The 17820-nt window shown below is 49.8% G+C and overlaps 2 protein-coding genes across 19 annotated transcripts in view; one reads left to right on the top strand and one right to left on the bottom strand.

Moving 5' to 3' along the window:
- The window catches only part of Brf1 (BRF1, RNA polymerase III transcription initiation factor 90 kDa subunit), a 45076-nt gene that overhangs the window by 17717 nt on the left and 9539 nt on the right, over positions 1-17820 (top strand). For 9 of the 13 annotated variants that reach the window (XR_872720.3, XM_006516260.4, NM_028193.3 and 6 more), the window contains 7 exons: positions 3233-3305; positions 9369-9518; positions 10635-10728; positions 12767-12893; positions 13509-13548; positions 13633-13725; positions 16998-17261. Coding sequence is in view for 10 of the 13 variants with exons in the window: in XM_006516260.4 (XP_006516323.1) it covers positions 3233-3305; positions 9369-9518; positions 10635-10728; positions 12767-12893; positions 13509-13548; positions 13633-13725; positions 16998-17261 (841 nt within the window). In the remaining 3 variants the exon portion in view is untranslated. Of the gene's footprint in view, positions 1-16; positions 2788-3232; positions 3306-9029; positions 9141-9368; positions 9519-10634; positions 10729-12766; positions 12894-13508; positions 13549-13632; positions 13726-16971; positions 17262-17820 lie in introns of those variants that run through there. The other 4 variants (XR_381545.4, XR_001780489.2, XM_011244185.3 and 1 more) reach the window with 3 other exon arrangements.
- On the bottom strand, positions 3497-8730 carry Btbd6 (BTB (POZ) domain containing 6). Of its 6 annotated transcripts, none has more exons than XM_006516056.4 (5): positions 6435-8730; positions 6008-6314; positions 5841-5931; positions 5619-5737; positions 3497-5486 (listed from the first exon to the last, which is right to left on the bottom strand). In XM_006516056.4, the coding sequence occupies exons 2-5, from the start codon at positions 6229-6231 to the stop codon at positions 4454-4456; spliced, it is 1467 nt and encodes a 488-aa protein (XP_006516119.1). In that variant the 5' UTR covers positions 6232-6314; positions 6435-8730; the 3' UTR covers positions 3497-4453. The 6 variants fall into 6 exon arrangements, with proteins under 6 accessions (XP_006516119.1, XP_017170615.1, XP_017170616.1 ...); NM_001145900.1 differs by having other exon boundaries at positions 4050-5486; positions 6478-6508; XM_017315126.2 differs by lacking the exon at positions 5841-5931 and having other exon boundaries at positions 6478-8730.

Raw genomic sequence — 17820 nt, 5'->3', positions numbered from 1 at the left:
GGGCATTGTAGAGGCATAGCTGTGTTTCCATACACCAGGAAGTCAGTCTATGCTGCCTGCCATAGTAGGCAGCCTTTGTGTTCAGGGTGATGAATTTTGTGTGGCCAGAGCATGGGACCTCAGCAGAAGAGGGCAGCTTAGAGGCACAGCATTATCCAAGGACTGATGTCTCAGCTTTAAAACTGCTTGAGAAACTCTTGTGAAACTTAGTCCAAGGTCAAGCAAATCTTTTAAAAGGGGAATATTGGACCCAGGCGTGCATTTCCAACTGTGGAAAACCCTCGCAAGCACCGCCTGTTTAGGGTCATTGCCTTTCTGGATCCAGATACAGTAGGTTGTTGTTGCATTGCTTGTCTGTGTTTGTTTAATACCAGGTCTCAAGTAGCCCTGGTTGGCCAGGAATGAAGAGATATGCCTGCCTCCGAAGTGCTGGGATTAAGTGACCATTGCACCACTCACTTCTAAATAACTGAGTATCATAGCAAGCTGCAGCTAGGGACCTCCAAAGGCAGTGAAGGAGAGAGGGGCATCAAGAGTGCACTGTCATCCCACTGATGGAGCTGTGCTAGAGGGCTGGGTAGAGACTTACTGAAGTCACTGGGCCACACCCTGAGTTGTGGCAAGGCTGTGAGGTCCACACTGACACTGTGGAGTATGAATAGAATGCCTGCAAGCTTTGCCCTGAAGGGAAATCCTGATCTGGGTGCCTGCCTGCCTGCCAGGGATCCTGAGAGCCGATAGGCCAGATTATTGCTCCTGTTTGCTTATGCATCAGTGCCCACAAAGAGACTAACATTTAGATTCCAGTCAGAGGGTGCCTTGTATTTTTGTCCTTTCAGCTGTCTTTCTTTATAAATGGCATCTCTCAGCAGCTATTACCGAAACATATTTTTTGTCAATCTAAAAATAGCCTGCTGGAATTGTGATCATCCATTGACTCCATCTTTGAATGTGTTGTGCTCAGTTCAGAGCATGGTCACATGACTATATCCAGCCTCCCAGGAAAGATGGGGGCCAGGGCCAGGCAGCTCCAGAAGTAGCTTGGACACCTCTTTGAGGAAACCAGAGGTGCACAAGTCAGCTTTGACTTCACAGCTTTGGAAATGGGAAAACAGTCCAGCTTGTCAGAATAGAAGATGGCATGCCACCAGGAAGGGCTGAGGGCTGGGTAGCTGGGTGACTACAGACTACTCTTCTTGGTATGTCTCTACTGACAAAATGGGGTCTGAGGGAGACTGAGGTGAGGACCATACAAGGTTGTCCCATCCCGGAGCATCCACAGCATGTTGTCCCTGGTGCCAGGCCTTGCCTGACCTAAAGACAGTTTTGCTCTTACCTGTGTGGGGTGCATACCCATGTCCATGAAGACCTCTAATGGGGCTGGCTGGCTGCTTTGAAGAAATACGTGAAAGTAGAAGTGGCAAAGACCCTGTATATAAAGCCTCCCTCCTTCCTGGTTCCACATATACAGCTCATTCACAAGCAGAGTGAATTGTAATGTGGCAGTGTCTAATAGTAATATTAGTATGCCTGGAAGCCAGGTGTTGTGTACACAAAGCCCTCTCTAGAAAGTATTCAAATTATTTTGTTTTAGATTTATTTGTATGAACATTTGCTGACATGTATGTGTGTGGGCCTCCTGTGGGCCTGGTACCCATAGAGGCGAGAAGAGGGTGTTGGACCCTCTGGAACTGACTGGAGTTAGAGATGGTTGTGAGCCACCATGTGGGTGCTGGGTTTCTGCATGAGAAACAAGTGTTCTTTACCATTGAGCCATCTCTCTAACCCCTGGAAAGTGTTGTTAAAACTTTTTAAATTTACACCTGAAGTCTATTTAGAGAACTCTTTCTGTAGTGTTCAGGTCTCATTGTCAACCATGTCTATTGGTACCTGGGTATCTGGAGGAACCTGAGAGGATGCTCGGGAAGAGTGCTCCCACAGGAGCACACTTACTTGCATACCTGAACACAGGCTGCATACCACATGCTTACATCAACATCACACATTCCTGCATGTTTATGTCATATACTCACATAGGCTATATAGTCATGCACACCATAGTTTTGTAGACAACCCTTGAGACTTTAGGAAGATAAAGAATTACTTCAAAAAGTGCTCTGTGAGCCACTAGTCCTTGTGAAGACCTCAGGAAGATAGTACCTGTGTCCAGCCAGGGTAGAAGGTGACCAACCCAGTGCTGATTGGCTATGGTGGCTAAACCTGGCCTTCTCAGCTGGGTTGACTTACTAAGCAGGCAAACTCTCCCCTTTCGTCCTGTATGTAAGCGAAGACACCATTGTGTATCATCCTTTAGACTGTGTCTTGCAAACATTTACTGGTTATCACCTTCATGCCAGGAAAGGGGGCTTAGCAACGGCCCCCAGGCTAGGCTTGATCAGGTAAGGAACTTCTTTCAGGAGGCCAGAGGCAGAAGGCTAGACCAACCATATCTGTAAGGCCCAGGAGTCCCAGGAGTGGTCTCGCATGAGTGCAGTGGGGTTTTCAGGTAGCTGAGGATGGGAAGGACCTCTGAGGGTGGGGCAGGCCTGAGTGTCCCAGGTTAATGTATTACAGTATTATACTGAGCTACAACTGCATGGTAGGGGTTCTACACACTGGCAAACCGTTGCTTCCCTGACAACTGATAGCGCTACTCCCATTCCAACACTTGGTCCATCCCTCCTAGGATGGACTTAGTTCTACTGCTTACTCCTGTGGCAGAGAAGAAAGAGCTATGGCAGGTGGCCCAAGCTGGGCGGCAGGCTTCATGGCAGATAAGGACTTGAGGTGAGGGTATTGGAGGAAACAGTTGGGATTCCAGCTACTGCATTACCTACCATACTCTAATGTGTACCCACAACTTTTCTAAGCAACCGTTGAAAAAGAGTAGGGGAGTCTGGGCAGCCCTATAGGAAGGAGGTGGGCCCTCCGGGTGTAGAGGCCAGTAGAGGCATGGTGTGGACTTTTCCTAGCCAAGCAGGGGTCTCTGGCAATGGGTTCTTTGAAGACTGAACAATGAAACAGTCATTTTAAGAAAACAGCAGCTGAGCTGGTGTGGTGGTGATCGCCTTAACCAGCATTCAGGAGGTAGAGGCCAGCCTGATTCCAGGGCAGCCAGGACTACACAGAGAAACCCTGTCTCAAAAAAACCCAACAAATTATTTTAAAAAGGAAGGAAAAAAAGCAGCAAATGTTTTCTTGAACACCGATTCCTGTCTTCTTCTTGCCCTAGGTTAACGTGTATGTGTTGGGGAAGACGTTCCTGCTCTTGGCGAGGGAGCTTTGCATCAACGCACCAGCTATAGGTAGGTTGGGCTCAGATAGGAAACTAACCAGCCAAAGATCTCAGAGTAGGAGGATGTCAGGTCAAAGTATTAGACACCAAAGGTTAAAAAAGTCTCCTAAAATTTGTGGTAAATATAGCCAGTAGGGCGTTATTGTACAAACTCAGAAGGCCTACCAGTGCCTGTCAAATGACGGCCAGGACACAAAGAGAAAGAGTACAGTGCTTCATGTTGGGAATCTGTACTGTTTGAAGCAGGTACCGTGAGAAAGGCAGGGGTCTTCTCACAACTGAGGGACGCTCCAAGAACAGATGCCGTCTAGCCATGGTCCTTGCCATGTGCAAAGATGGGGATTTTATGGTTTCTGAAGCATCAACTCATGTAGAAGTACCACGTGAGGCCACAGCAGAGGGTCCCAACAGGGCCAAGCCTCTGCTGTTAGGCACACTGGGCTAAGGCACATGCTCTTGCCCCAGAGACCACTGCCCTGCTAGTGGCCCACAGCAAGCAGGCAGCAGAGCACATAGCCCACTCTTAAAATCTAACCCTGCAATAGAGCGTGAGGTGCCACCTTCTGCAGAGTTCTGCAGCCTTTGAGAGAAGCCAGCCCAGGAGCCGCAGGCATCTTGGGATAGATGACTTCCCTAAGACATGGTTTGATTCCAACAGCTTTACACTGCAGACTCTCAGACAAGACGGTCTTCTCAGTGGAATTGAGAAAGAGAGTGCCCCACTTAATTCCTACAGTCACTTATCTACATTTGGTTCTTGTTCTGTGAAACCTTTATTACGAAAATTCACTTAAATAGGATGGAACTATTTTAAGTGACTTTTCAGCAATTTGTGGCTTGAATGGGAGGCCTCAACGTAGGCTGAAATCACTTAGAATCCAAAGGGGGAGGGAAATCCAAGGGTCCTGAAGCTTGGGTGTCACTGGCAGGGATCGGGGACGACCTTGGACCCAAGTCTTCCTTCCACCTGTGGAATGCTGTCTAGGGTCAGCGGACACGGGCTGTGAGAAGTCAAGTTTCAGACTCTGGCTGATAGAGAAAGCCAAGCCTTGAATGGTATCAGTAAGGCAGCTGGAAGTGTCCTGCACCTCCACTGCACTTACTGTGTGGACTCTATGGAGGAAGAGCCTGGTGGCAAGTCCACTCCAACCTTACGCCTCAGGCATAGAAGATGAGCTCTGGAATCTGTCCACCCTGAACTCCAGTCCCATTGGTACTGTCTGAGGAGCACTGGAACTGGAAGGCTACCTTCCCACACTGCACCTCTGTCATTCCTTCTTGCCCAAAGTAGCTGAGCTCACTGCCGTCCAGGACAGCACTGGCAGTGTAGAAGGTGTCCTGCTCCACCTGGACCGGGTGCTCAAACCAGACTGGGAAAGTGTTGCTGGATCCGTCTGAAACAAACTTGGTGAGGTTCTGAGCCAGGACCATCCCTAGCCGCTTGAGTTCAATCTTGACGCTGTACTCAGCCTTCCCAGAGCTGGACCCATACAAGCCCAGCCCAGCAATGAACACCCTTCTGTCCACTGCAAACTGGATGCTGTCACAGCGTCCACGGTACCTCCACTGGTTACTTCGGTAGGCAGAAGACTGGAAGCGGTGGCACCTTTGTGGAGCAAGGCCCTTCCTCTTGGTCAGGGGGAAGTCAAGGAGGGGCTTTTTGGCAGCAGTGTACCAAAGGAAGATGTTGTGGGTCTCTTCTAAGGTCAGGATGTCTGACTGGGCGGCACCATTGGCAAACTCCTCTAAGGTCATAGTTGGAATTCGGACCAGGTAGAGGGCTCTTCCCAAAACATGCCTCTTGTTGTGAGGAGTGACTGGGAGGCCCTGTCTCTTACATTCTGCCTCAGCCCAGTTCAGGACGGCCTCGAAGACCACAGCCTCCTTGGTATTGAGGGCCTCCCTGGTCACAATGATCTCCAGTGTCTGCCGGTCAATTTCACAGAAGCCTTCAGACCTCAGGGCCATTTCAGCTTGTGCATCAATGACTTCCCAGCATCTCTGGGTCAGTTCAGGCTCCTCAAACAGTCGGCTCTGGGACAGCAGGACACAAGCATTTTTGGCTTCCAGACTTGTTTCCAGAAAGTTGACGCAGGCCTTGGCCAGGGCAGGCACGATGTACTTCTTAGCAGCATACAGAGTGGCAAGCACTGTGTCCGCCTCCAGGTCGATCTCATCGCTGTACATGTACCTGCGTAAGGCAGGGGCTCTCCTGGGGAGCTGCAAGGGCTCCCCTGCACAACCTCTGGGGTTGTAGCAAACAGGTAGGGGACCATTGGAAGGTAACCACCCCATCCTTCCAGACCCAGCGCACAGCACTTACTTTAGCAAGACCAAGAAGGCAGCAGGCTCCACATCGGGAATGTGGATTTCTGACTTCACTTCCGCAAGATCCCCGTAGAACATGGCATAGAAGACGGAGCTGCCGACAGCCAAGACATACTGTGGATGAAAGAAAACCACCTGAGCTACAGGGCAGTAAACAAGGTCCAGGGAGACGCACCTAGCCAGGCCCACCAGGGGACAGGGCTGCGCCCTTACCCACCTTGTGGGCGGGCACACGCCTGGCAGCCCCCAGAGCCCCCACGATGAAGTGGACGTCAGCCATCAGCTCGTTGTTGAACATGAGCGCATTCCTGCAAAGGGCAGAGGCACACGGGCTGGAACGGCGCGCGCCCGGGCTCCAGAGCCCGGGGGCGGGCGGCGGCTCACCTCTCGCGCAGCGTAGGATGGAAGGACTGCCAGTTGGGGCTCTCGGGATTGTTGTTGTCTGGCAAGGGCGGCGCGGGCAAGGGCGGCAGCGGGGCGGGTGCCAGGCAGGGCGGGCAGCAAAGCCCGACCTTCGTGCTCTCGGCTGCGCCTGCCGCGTTGCTGTTGGCGATGTCGGTGGCAGTAGCTGCAGAGGGACTGGCGGGCGGGTACAGTTCCGCGGCCATCTTCGCTACTGCCGGGGCGGGCTCCGCACTGGTCGGTGCTGCGCCGCGCGCCTTCGCGCCGCGACGGGGCCTGGGAAACGGCTCTGCGAGCACCAGCAGGGAGGTTAGGCACTGCGCCACCCGCCCATGCAGGCAGGCGAGCGGCAGCAGCATGGGGCCACGCCGGCCCTGCCCGCTACCCACCCGCACCCCACACCCCTCACCGAGCCCGCGGCTCGGCCGCAGGGGGCGCCGTCCCGCCCGTACCCACTGCTGCGGCGCCGGCGTCTCTCGTCACTGTGCGTCAAGACGCGACTCCTCGTTCCAGGGCCCCGCCCCTGGGGGAGGTGTTGAAGCTCCGCCCGGGTGCCCAGGTTTAAGGGCGAGTTGTGGTTGCACCTTCTATCACTCAGAAATGAGATTTTTTTTCCAACAGCTCAGGCTTTGAAAAATCACCTGACCCAGCTAGCTTTTCTTCGTGGAGGAAATGAGTCTCTAACGCAAGGCTTGATCTCCCTTTTTGTGTACAGCTTCTTTAACAGAGCACAAAGTCAAGGGCAGTACACCTGTTATGTCGGAATTTCTTTTTCTGTCATGAGTCTAGACCTCATGTGCCACAGGGTGACCTCAAACTTTCTACATAGACCTTCCTTTCTAAGTTGACTACTCCAATGGGTTACATTTTGTTTGCCAGTTTATCCAACCGTGTATATATCAACTCTATATCCCAGTTGTGCTGACCATAGGGAGGCAATTTTATCCTTTCCAGATCCTAATTGCAATTCTTTGGGTCTTTATCCAGAAGTGAGATGATTGGATAAAATGGTAGCTCTTGATTTCTCATTTTTATTTTATGGATGTGGATGTTTTGCCTGTACCTGGTGTTTGCAAAGGCCAGGAGAGGCTGTTGGATCTCCTAAGACTAGAGATACAGATGGTTGTGAGCTGTGAGCTGTGGGTAGATGGGTGCTGGCTCTTCAGCAAGAGCAATAACCACTCTTAAGCACTGAGTCATATCCAGTGCTTCGTGCTCCCCCCGCCCCTTAGGTTTTGAGACAGGGATTTTCTGTGTAGCGCTGACTGTCCTGGAGCTAGCCTCAGATCTGCCTGCCTGCCTCCTGAGTGCACCATCACTGTCCAGATACAGTTACTTGTTTGAGCAAACTTTGCAATGGCCTTTGTTCGTGCTTGTATTATTTATCAGTCCTCCACAGCGTGCACTGCTCTTTTCCCTCATCCTGGGTAAACCTTGTTATAATGTTCTGGGTTTTATAGAGGCTATGCTAGTGGATATGAGGTGGAATCTTGATTGCTGATGTCAACCTTTCTGTGTTTCTTGGTCATTTGTATATCTTCTTGGAAGAAGTACCTCCATGAGTCGTTTGCCCACTTTCCAATCAGTCTGCTTCTTCACTGCATTGAGCTCAGTCTTTAGGACAGATGCTTTCTCCCTTTTTTGTGGTTGTCTTGACTGGACAGACTCCTTTGCTGCATTGATTCTTTGCAGTCTGAAGTTACTATGTTTGTCTGTTTTTGCTTGTGTTAAATCATTGCTCTGTGTTCTCCATGGTTTTGCTATTGGTGGTGGTTGTTGTTATCTTTTTAATGTGTACACCTTTGGTCTGTTTGGGCAGAGTACTACATGTGACAGTAAACTTTGTTTCCAGCCTGTTTGCTGAAGAGACTGCCCTTACATCTTGTGTCCTCCCCGCCCCCTTTATTTGTTTGCTTTTTTTGAGACGGGGTCTCGATGTGCAGCCCTGACTGTCCTGGAGCTCTCTATGTAGACCAGGCTGGCCTTGAATTCCTAGAGATCCACGTGCCTCTGCCTCCTGGGTGCTGGGATTACAAGCATGAGTCATCAGGCCCGTCTTGGTTTCTTTGTTCTTTAATACACGTGCCATCTTCATAACTTCCACAGACCGTGCAAAAGGATTACTTTGTGAGACAGAGAATTTAAAGTCTATTTAGTAAATGTAGTCTGCTGACGTGTATCCACCTTAGTCCTTTCCCCAGACGTCATCTTCTTCCCTTCCTTTGGTTTAGACATTTCTGTTTCCAGTGTCCTTGCATTGCATGACTGCAGCTCTGTCCCCATGTGCAGACAGACTCCACTACTTAAAGAAGATAAAGTAGGCTGCTTCAGGACCTCCATCTTCTCTGCTCATTTAACCCCACCCCGAAGTCCTTCTGTAGTGTTTTGCTTTTGTAAGATGTGGGGTCTATCTGTGCTCTCTAGGCTGGCCTCAGATTCCAGAACCCGAGGGTCCTCCCTACCCATCTTCCCAGTCACAAGGCAGAGTCTCAGCGTTTTTCTCTTGAGTCTGTGTGAGCTGGAGTGGGTCCTTGTCTATGTGGTCGGTCTCATGGATTCCCTTTGTAGAAGTCAGTTAGCCTGGAAGGAGGGCTGGGGACCAGTCAGCAGCTGACCTCCATTTCTTTCCCTTCCTGCTGTCTGGAAAGACAAGTTAGACGGATTGATTCCTTCTCCCAGCTTCTCCAAGAGGCTGAGCCACCCCAGCCCCTCCTCTGTTGTTATTGCCAGTGCTCTCCAAGCTGCCTGCTTCTCAGACCTGAGCAGAAGTGGCTCTTCCTACACAAGTCCTGAGATCTCCTCTGTCCCTAACCAGTGGCTTCTGTCAGAGCACTAATGGCAGGGTAATGAACTGAATGATGAAGTGACTTGGTTGTTCTTGCTGGCTCCATTTGTGAGCTCCATGAACCTTTGACTGAACTTTCGGTACTCAGCAGCGTGCCAGGCACTAAGAAGAAACAACTGTGAACGCGCACGTGCACCTGTATGCCCACTGTGCTCATTTTGTAAGATGCTGATCTGACAACGGCCAGGACATTGAGGGAATTCAGGGTGCTGCGTGAGAAGAGCCCATACCTGGCCTGTTCTCCAGCCTCTCATCACCCTCTGAGAGAAGGTGGGAGTTGTCCCCTCACCTTTTGCCATACATGCCCAGAACTGTGCCGTGTGGAGGCAGCAGTTCCCCAGGACCAGTAAGCACAGCTGAGGGTCAGAGACTGTGCTTTAGGGAGGGGACCTCAGGGAGACGTGGGTAAAGCCACCCAGCTGCAGGGCACTGCTTAGTGCTCTGTGTGCACAAATGCATATGCACTGTCTTAGGTTCTGTGTTATGTTTACTGTGTAGACCCATGCTTGTACATTCCACGCTTTGCTCATCTGCTGGAGTTTGGGGAGAAGAACCATGAAGTATCCATGACAGCCTTGAGGCTTCTGCAGAGAATGAAAAGGGATTGGATGCACACGGGCCGGCGCCCCTCCGGCCTCTGTGGAGCAGGTACAGTGTAGGCCATATGGCCCTTGGGTAGCGTTTTCTGTCCTGATACTTGATAAGTTCACACGTGTGTGGGAGGGTAATTGCAGCCAAATTTAGTTAGGACCCTGTGCATAGTAGGTAAATTGAACTTTAGTCATCTGTCTTGAGCCTTTAAGCCGTCAAGCCAATGAGTTATTGGTTGCAGTTCCAGAGTCTACCTTATATAAGAGCTGTGTCTTAGACCCCAGGACTGGCCTGGCCTTCTTTACTCCTTAAGGACTCTGGCATTTCCTCCCTTGTTGGCTTCTACAGGTTCTAAGATAAAACACCTCAGGGGGTAAGATAACAGTGGTAGCCCTAGTTCCACCCCAGGCTGTCCACTCATGGCAAGTTGCCTCTTTCAGCATGGTTAGTAATATGGCCTCTCATTGAGATACGGAGCCTTTGCTAGCCCAGCAGCATAGCTGTTCCGGTTGTATCTGTAAGGACCTGGTGCAGGTGCTTGGTGGCCAAGATTAAAGAGTCCCCTACCCAGGGAGAGCCCCAGATCAGCAGGGGCCTCCTCTTTTGTAGTATCCATCTTCCTATCTCTCTGCAGAGCCTGGTACCACTTCTGCACTCAGCCGGTGGTAGGGTGATGCTATCCCAGACTGCTTGCATCTGAAACCAATTTCCACATTTACACTGCAGACTCTAGGCTCCTTCACTCACATGACCATAATTCACACTTGTCACACAGGATCTTTGGACAGCGTTTCCCAGCTTTACTATAGTCTTGGCATCCTCTGCTCCATCATAACCAGGAGGTTTTGTGTATTAACACAGCTCAAAGTTAATTCATGTGCTTTGAGGTGTTTTAAGAAATTCTTGAGTTTCCTGTTTTAGTTTCCCTTGTTTAAATGTGGAGTATAGTATAGGCTCAACCCAAAATAAGAAGAGGACTACCATTGCCCAAGACTGTGTGCACCATAGGTCTATTTAGGGAAGGCACACAGACACGCTGTCCCCTTATAGAAGCCACAGCAGACACATCCTGCACATACTTGTTCAGCTGTCACTAGCCAAGGTTAAGGCAGAATTTTGCTTGCTTTCATTTCTATATGAGTTCTCTGATGATCTTTCTTGTTTCTTTCCTAGCACTTTTGGTTGCAGCCAGAATGCATGACTTCCGGAGAACGGTCAAAGAAGTCATCAGTGTGGTCAAAGTATGTGAGTCCACACTACGGAAGAGGTGAGCATTCTGGTTCACAGTGATGGCCACTGCCAGCTTGTATGTTGTAGCTACTTCTGCCCTGGGTTACCCCGCCCTTTGGAAGTACTTGGCTTCCTACCACAGTGCCTCTTGAGTTTAGTAGATTATTAGGTATACAGGTTCCCCCTCACAGACTGGAACCAGGCAGAGAAGCTGCTTTGGGACAGCTCGGGAGGCCACCTATCCCATTTGGTATGGTTCATTCTGGGCTTGAAGGTCCAAGTGACTTCTTGCTAGAGTTGGTTAAACCTCCCCATGTCTCTCATGGGCCACGGGCTCTGTGTCCAACTTTGAACAAGTTGTTCCCATCTCGGATAAGCTTTGCGCTGTAACCATGCTGAGGACTTGCTGAGATCCACTGCTGTCCTTGCTGATGTGTATCACAGGATTAACACCCGATGACCATTTCTGCTGACAGGATTGCCTCAGTACCTTCTAGAAGCAATCGGAAAATTGTATTTTGCATCTAGTATCTTTAAAAGTACTTTCAAAAGTTTCTGTTACATTTATTTTTTTACATGTATGTATGCACATGTACACACATGCAACAGTGCACACATGTAGAGATCAGAGGATGGTAGGATGGAGATCAGGTCGTTCCTTCTGCTCTGCAGTCCTCAGATCTTCAGGCTTGGCAGCAGGTTCCTTTACATTGCTAAGCCAGTCCCATAAACTCCTCTTTAAGGTGTTCTTTTCTGAGATAGACTACTTTATGTAGTCCTGGCCAACCTAGAACTTGCTTTATAGATGAGGCTGCCCTTGAACTCACAGAGATCCTCCTGACTTTGCCTCCCAAGTGCTGGGATTAAAGACTTGTGTTACCACACAGTCTCTCTCTTTTTTTTTTAATTTTGTTTATTTGTATTTTATGTGCATTGGTGTTTTGACTGAACATATGTCTGTGTGAGGGTGTCAGAACCCTGGAACTGGAGTTACAGGCATTTATGAGCTGTCATGTGGCTCTAAGCATTGAACTCAGGTCTTCTGGAAGAGCAGCCAATGCTCTTAACTATTAAGCCATCTCTCTAGCCCTTCTTTTTTTTGTTTTTGTTTTTAATTAATGTATTTAAAAAAATATAGTGTGCAAGTTTGCATGTGGTGGTCAAAAGACAACCTGCCAGAATTGCTTTCCCTTTCACTAACTATGTAGGTGCCAGGATTCAGGTGCCACTAACTCAGGTGTCAGGTGTTAGCTAATACCCTTACTTGCTGATCCATCTTGTTAAACTTAAATTTTTATTATTTTATTAAAAATGGTAGCCAAGCCGGGCGTGGTGGTGCACGCCTTTAATCCCAGCACTTGGGAGGCAGAGGCAGGCGGATTTCTGAGTTCGAGGCCAGCCTGGTCTACAGAGCGAGTCCCAGGACAGCCAGGACCACACAGAGAAACCCTGTCTCGTAAAACCAAAAAAAAAAAAAAAAAAAAAAAAAGGTAGCCAAGCACTTTTGTAACTCCAGCTGTAGGCATTTCAAGGCAGGAGGATGGAGCCTTGAAGTCATGCTCAGCTACATAGTAACTTCAAAGCCAGCCCTGCGACATGAGACTGTGAAGAAGACCCAAAGCCAGACATGCTATCCACTAGTGTGTGCTCACACTCAGCGTGAGTGTGACGGTGGAGGCCTGCGGATGGAGAGTCCAAGGCTAGCCCATCAAAGTAGCTCACTCAGCAGGTCCAAACCTGACAGCCCGAGTTCAGTCTGCAGGACCACATGGAGAAGGAGCTACAAGTTGTCATCTGACCGCTGCTGTGCTTTGTAGCACGCATGAGTGCGTATAAGAGCACTGCACCCCCCCCCATAAGTGCACTAAATTTTTTAAAATAAAACACAGGAAAGTTGACAAGATTTAAATGGTGTTGGCTGCCACCGAGGTGCCTGCCTACTCAGGTTGTTGGGCAGGTAGAGCTGGGCCCTCCCTGTAGGGTCTCCTGACTCTTCCACCAGGACCCAGCAGTGTGCAGTGTGCAGTGTGCAGTGTGCAGGGAGGCGCCATGGCTCTTCTGCTTCTCTGTCTTAGGCTCACAGAATTTGAAGACACTCCAACCAGTCAGCTCACTATTGATGAGTTTATGAAGATTGACTTGGAGGAAGAGTGCGACCCTCCCTCGTACACAGCTGGCCAGAGGAAGCTTCGCATGAAGCAGGTGGCTGCGAAACTCCCATTAGCACGCTGGTGTTCTGGGAGTGTTTGCTCTCTAACATCCTCACGTCTGTTGAGCTCTCCTGCTAACTTGCTCTTCTTTGGGCCTTGAGTCTTCGGGGATGTGCTGCATGTGGAACCTCCAAGTACTGTCCACGTGGAGGCTCATGGCGAGCTTTCCATCCCGGGCCCATTGAGCCATCCCCACAGCCAGGCTTGCTTCCTGGCTTGTTCCTTATCATCTGAGGCAGCTGCCACTGCTGCCAGCCTTTCTGTCAGCGTCACTGAGCTTGTGACTTGGCTGTCATGGGGACTGTACTCGAGGGAGGGCAGAGGGCCAGAGGTGGGCTGCAGCTGAGTTTTGGAGACTTCAGGAGGTACATTCTGCAGATAGGACAAACCTGGCCCTGCCCAGTCAAGTTGGCTTGGTTGGGAGGTTTAGTTTTTAAGTTGATGGGTGTTTAGCAAGGCTGCTTCTGTCTGGGGCAACATGCATGTTGTTTGGAAGGAGAGGGCCAGGCCTACAACTCGATTCTGATGAGCTCTGCCATCCCACAACCTTGTCAAAAATGAGACATTGTGCATTTGACTCCTTACCCAAGACTCTTTTGTCTTTCAGCTGGAACAGGTCCTATCAAAAAAGCTAGAAGAAGTTGAAGGTAATTAACCGCTTCTCACACCCGTGCTTCCTTTTTGCTTGGACATCAGTGTGCTTACTTTTTGCTTTTAACGTCTTACTCTAGGTGAAATATCCAGTTACCAGGATGCCATTGAAATTGAGCTAGAAAACAGTCGACCAAAAGCAAAAGGGGCTCTGGCCAACTTGTCAAAGGATGGTGAGTTCCCCTGCCATTATGGGCCATGAGGGCCCTAGACCAGCACCCCTGACATTCCCTACTCACTGATCCATGACCCCATCCCTGGCTGCTTGTCACTCCCTACACTGGAGCACTAACTTGGGTATCATGTTACTGCTGGGACGCCTTCCCCCGCCTCACCGTTCACTGGCCGTAGAAGAGCTTCAACCTTGCATGTGCCGTACTGGGAGCCCTGCTGTCCACTCAGACTGTTGAAGATGCAAGGCCACGACTGTAGGGATGCTCTTTCTTATGCCCTGTGCTGTTTGCTGTGGGCTTTTCAGAGTTGCTGTAACCGTTTGTGTTGTTAGATGACTCTCCTCTGGGCTGTGCAGAATGAAAAAGCATGGGTGCCTGCTTCCTTCTTTGGCACCTGTTCTGGGGAAGCTACTCTGGGCATCTCTGCCCATCAGACTGGCACTGTGCTAACATCTTGAGACATGCCAAGCAAGTGTGAATGTCCTTTTTGGGATCCCTCAGTGTTTGCAGATGCTTGCTTATGTTCTGTGTCCACATTAGGATCACCTTGTCTACACCACTCCAGCCCAGTCTGCCTTACTTGTCAGCTTGGGGGAAGCTGTGGCACTTGTCTTTCTGTCCTTCTCTAGCTTCTGTTCTGTCCAGGCTTTGCTCCTGTGCAGTACCACGCTGCTGCCTTCCGTGGGGCTGTTGTGAGTAGCATCTTTCCCCCTTTGGTCCCCACAGCAACTTGCAGCTTGTGTCCTGACTGCTCCTGCGCAGTGTGAGCTCTCCTGCCACCTGTAGTAGTTGCAGTCATTTTGCCATTGAGTTTTCTAAGTATTTGATTCTGTCGTCTGCAAACAGTGACTCTGCTGCTCTTAATTTCTTCTTAAGTCTGCCTGACCCCGCAGCATCTTGGTGATCTTGGGACAGTAGTATATCCTCATGTTAGCTCCCATGGACTAGGGTGCACGTGCTGGGCACATTGTTCCCTCATCTGTCATGGTGAGTCAACGCCCACCCATGCATTGCTGTCAAGAGGGGTTTTTTTTTGCTTGCGTTTTTTTAATCTCTGTGGATATGAGGGTTTGAGAGGGCCATGGTATCTGTGGAGATCCTGTGATGGGTGAATATGACCCAGTGTCCTGACTGTCACACCATTGGGTTCTCCCTCATTCCTGAAGGCATCATTTGGGCCTCAATAGCTGCCCTACTCATTCCTATCCAGGGTTTGGTTCTGTCTGTTTGCAGAGTTGTTTGCCACTTGTGGTTTCTCTGTGTAGTGGTTTTCTCTTGTCCTAGCTTATTGATGATTGGGCGAGCATCCTGTACATGCCCAGTCTGCTGCCTTGTGTTTACCAGGCCTCACTTCTGCCAGGCTTCATCCTTCCAATCTTATTCCACCTTCCAGGCCTCCTGCCTGCCTTCTCTGTTCTCAGTCTGCTGGCTGCGTGCATTTGGGGCAGTGAACTTCCTGTGAGATCTGTCCTGTTGGCGGTTTTTTAGTCTCCAGATATTTCCTCTCTTGCACATGTGAGGGAGCTATGGAAGTTCTGGGGCTGTGTTGTGAGCTGGTTACTAACTGCTGTGGTGCCGTGCAGTGACCAGGACCTGTTACTGATTTGTTCCTCCTCGGTATTTCTTGGGCACACAATATCATCCATGGACACTGCAGAGGGGCACCTTGTGTTATGGGCACAGAGGTGAGGCTGTCCCACTGTCAGTTTTGATAGATATTGAGAACCTGTCACATAGTGGCTCCTTCAGAGTTTGGTCGCCCCTTACTTCCTCCAGTGGCCCCTCATACACATACAAGGCCATTGCCTTGTTATGATTTCCAAGGCTCATCTTCCACAGGAGGCACTTTGCCACCCTCATGCCTGAAGCCCTTGGGGCACACGTAGACCCAGGTGTTACTAAGTCTCTGTCCTTCTCTTTCACTTTATGTTCACCTGGGAGACTTCTCCAATACAACAGACACCATGTTTCGTGTCTTGATCCGATCTGAAGCATCCTTCTTCCTTTAGTGGTCTGAAGCAAGCTTGTCTACTTACTAAGCCTTTTTAGTAGAGTTCTCTTGGTCTTAGCTGTCTGTGCTAATGTCCTTTGTGTAGTTTCCTCTTTTTCTTGAACTTTATCTGTGTCCCTCTTCCACACATCATGGCTTTGGAGCACAGCAGAAAACAACTAGCTGGATATTCTAGGTCCACTTCTACAGCTGGGGACAGAGATGTGCCTTTCAGATCAAACACTAGAAGGCACTGTGTGCACGCTGCAGGCTGTATGGAGACAGAGCTAAAGCACCTTTGGCTTCTGAGTGTTGACTGTGGACAACCCTGGTGTCAGGTGAGGCCAGCACCACAGTCACTGTGTTCTGCCACTGAGATTTGTCCCTGCCACTATCTTTGTGTCCTTTGTAATGGCATCCACCTGTTCTCCCCACTTCAGGCTGCCACTGGCTGCTTTCTGTCACTGAATTCGTGGTCTTTTATATACTTTTGTGCAGAAATCTTTTGTAGACATAGTGTGTTCCCTTGCCTTTCCTTGGCATGATTTTTATGCAGTTCATTGGCAGCATGACCCTCTGTATTGGGTAGGTGTTGTTAGTGCGGTGAGGAGTGTGGCACTCCTGTTAAGTGCATCTGCATCAGTCCCAGGTAGCCCTATGTACGGGCTCATCCCATACTTACTTCCTTGGTACTGGGCAGATGGAATTGTTGGGTCTGGTGGAGGTGGTGTTGGCAAATAGTCTGAACAGCACTGTCAGCATTTATGCAGCCAGCCCCCCTGTTTTCTCTCCTTCCTTTCTGTTTTTCTGTGTCTAGACTGTCCTTTCAGACATTACCTGTAAATAAACTATGGCTCACCTTTGTCTTACAATGTCTTTCACAGGGCAGGCTTGTAATTCTCTTGTAAAAAAATCATGATTCTTTCAAAAATCTATTTATCTGTGTTTTATGGGTTGTGTTTTAGTGTTGTTGAGGTATTTTGCCTAACCCTAGATCACAAACATTTTATTTGTCTTTCCTGAATATTCTTAGACTCTCAGATACCACATTTAAGCCAGTTTTGCACAGAGCATGAGGAATAAGCCAGGTTATTCTTGCACGTGGATAACCGGCACCATTTGCATCAGGACTGTACTTTCTCTGCTGCAGAAAAGGCATGCTTGGGGTAGTTTTTGTGTTCTTCTTTATTTGCAGCTTTGCAAAAATGTTTCTGTTACAAAAGTGGGTTCTCTCTGGCTTTGTGCCTGGTTGACAGGTGGTGTGCGAATCGTGTGTCCCTAGGCTCCGGTGAGGACGCCACATCCAGTCCACGCTGTGAGGAAGACACTGAGGATGAGGAGCTGGAGGCTGCTGCCAGCCACATGAACAAGGACTTCTACCGAGAGCTCCTCGGGGACGATGACGGCTCGGAGGCAGCAGGAGACCCTGATGGGGGCAGCAGACCCCTCGCCCTGGAGTCCCTACTTGGTCCCCTGCCCACAGCAGCCAGCCTGGGCATCTCCGACTCCATCCGAGAGTGCATCTCCTCCCCAAGTGGGGACCCCAGTGAGTGCCCTGGGACAAGGGAAGTTTACAGTCTGAATTGTCCCTGCTGTGGATTGGTCAGAAGTTCACGGGCGGGGGTGAGGCACTGCCAGGCACTGTACAGTAGTCAATGGCCTGGGTGCCCTAGTTTCAGTTGTGCTGTGAGAAGTGCTCTATCAAAGGCAGCTGTGGGGAACACTCTGGTCCATCGTTTCAGAGAAGCCAAGGCAAAACTCAAAACAACTAAAATCACTCACATCCACAGACTGTGGCAAATGGGAAAGAAACACTTCATTGCCTGCTTGCTCCTGTGTAGCTCCGTCCTGTCTTACCTAGTTTATGACCGACTCCCTGCCTAGGGAAAGGTGCTACCACAGTGATCTGGGTCTTTCTGTATCAGTTAGTATTCAAGGTAGCACCTCTTAGACTTGCCCTCAGGCAAACCTGATAAAGGTGTTTATTCCGTTGAGATATTTACCCTTTGCAGATGATTGTAAATTGTAGCAAGTTAATGTCTAAAAGTCACATTGCACAGGGTAAAGAGCTGGGTGTGCAGCAGTGTACTGAGATGCTGGCTGGC

Source organism: Mus musculus, chromosome 12 (assembly GCF_000001635.26).
Source record: "Mus musculus strain C57BL/6J chromosome 12, GRCm38.p6 C57BL/6J".
In the NCBI taxonomy this organism is placed as follows: Eukaryota; Metazoa; Chordata; class Mammalia; order Rodentia; family Muridae; genus Mus; species Mus musculus.
This window is presented reverse-complemented; position numbering and strand designations above follow the sequence as displayed.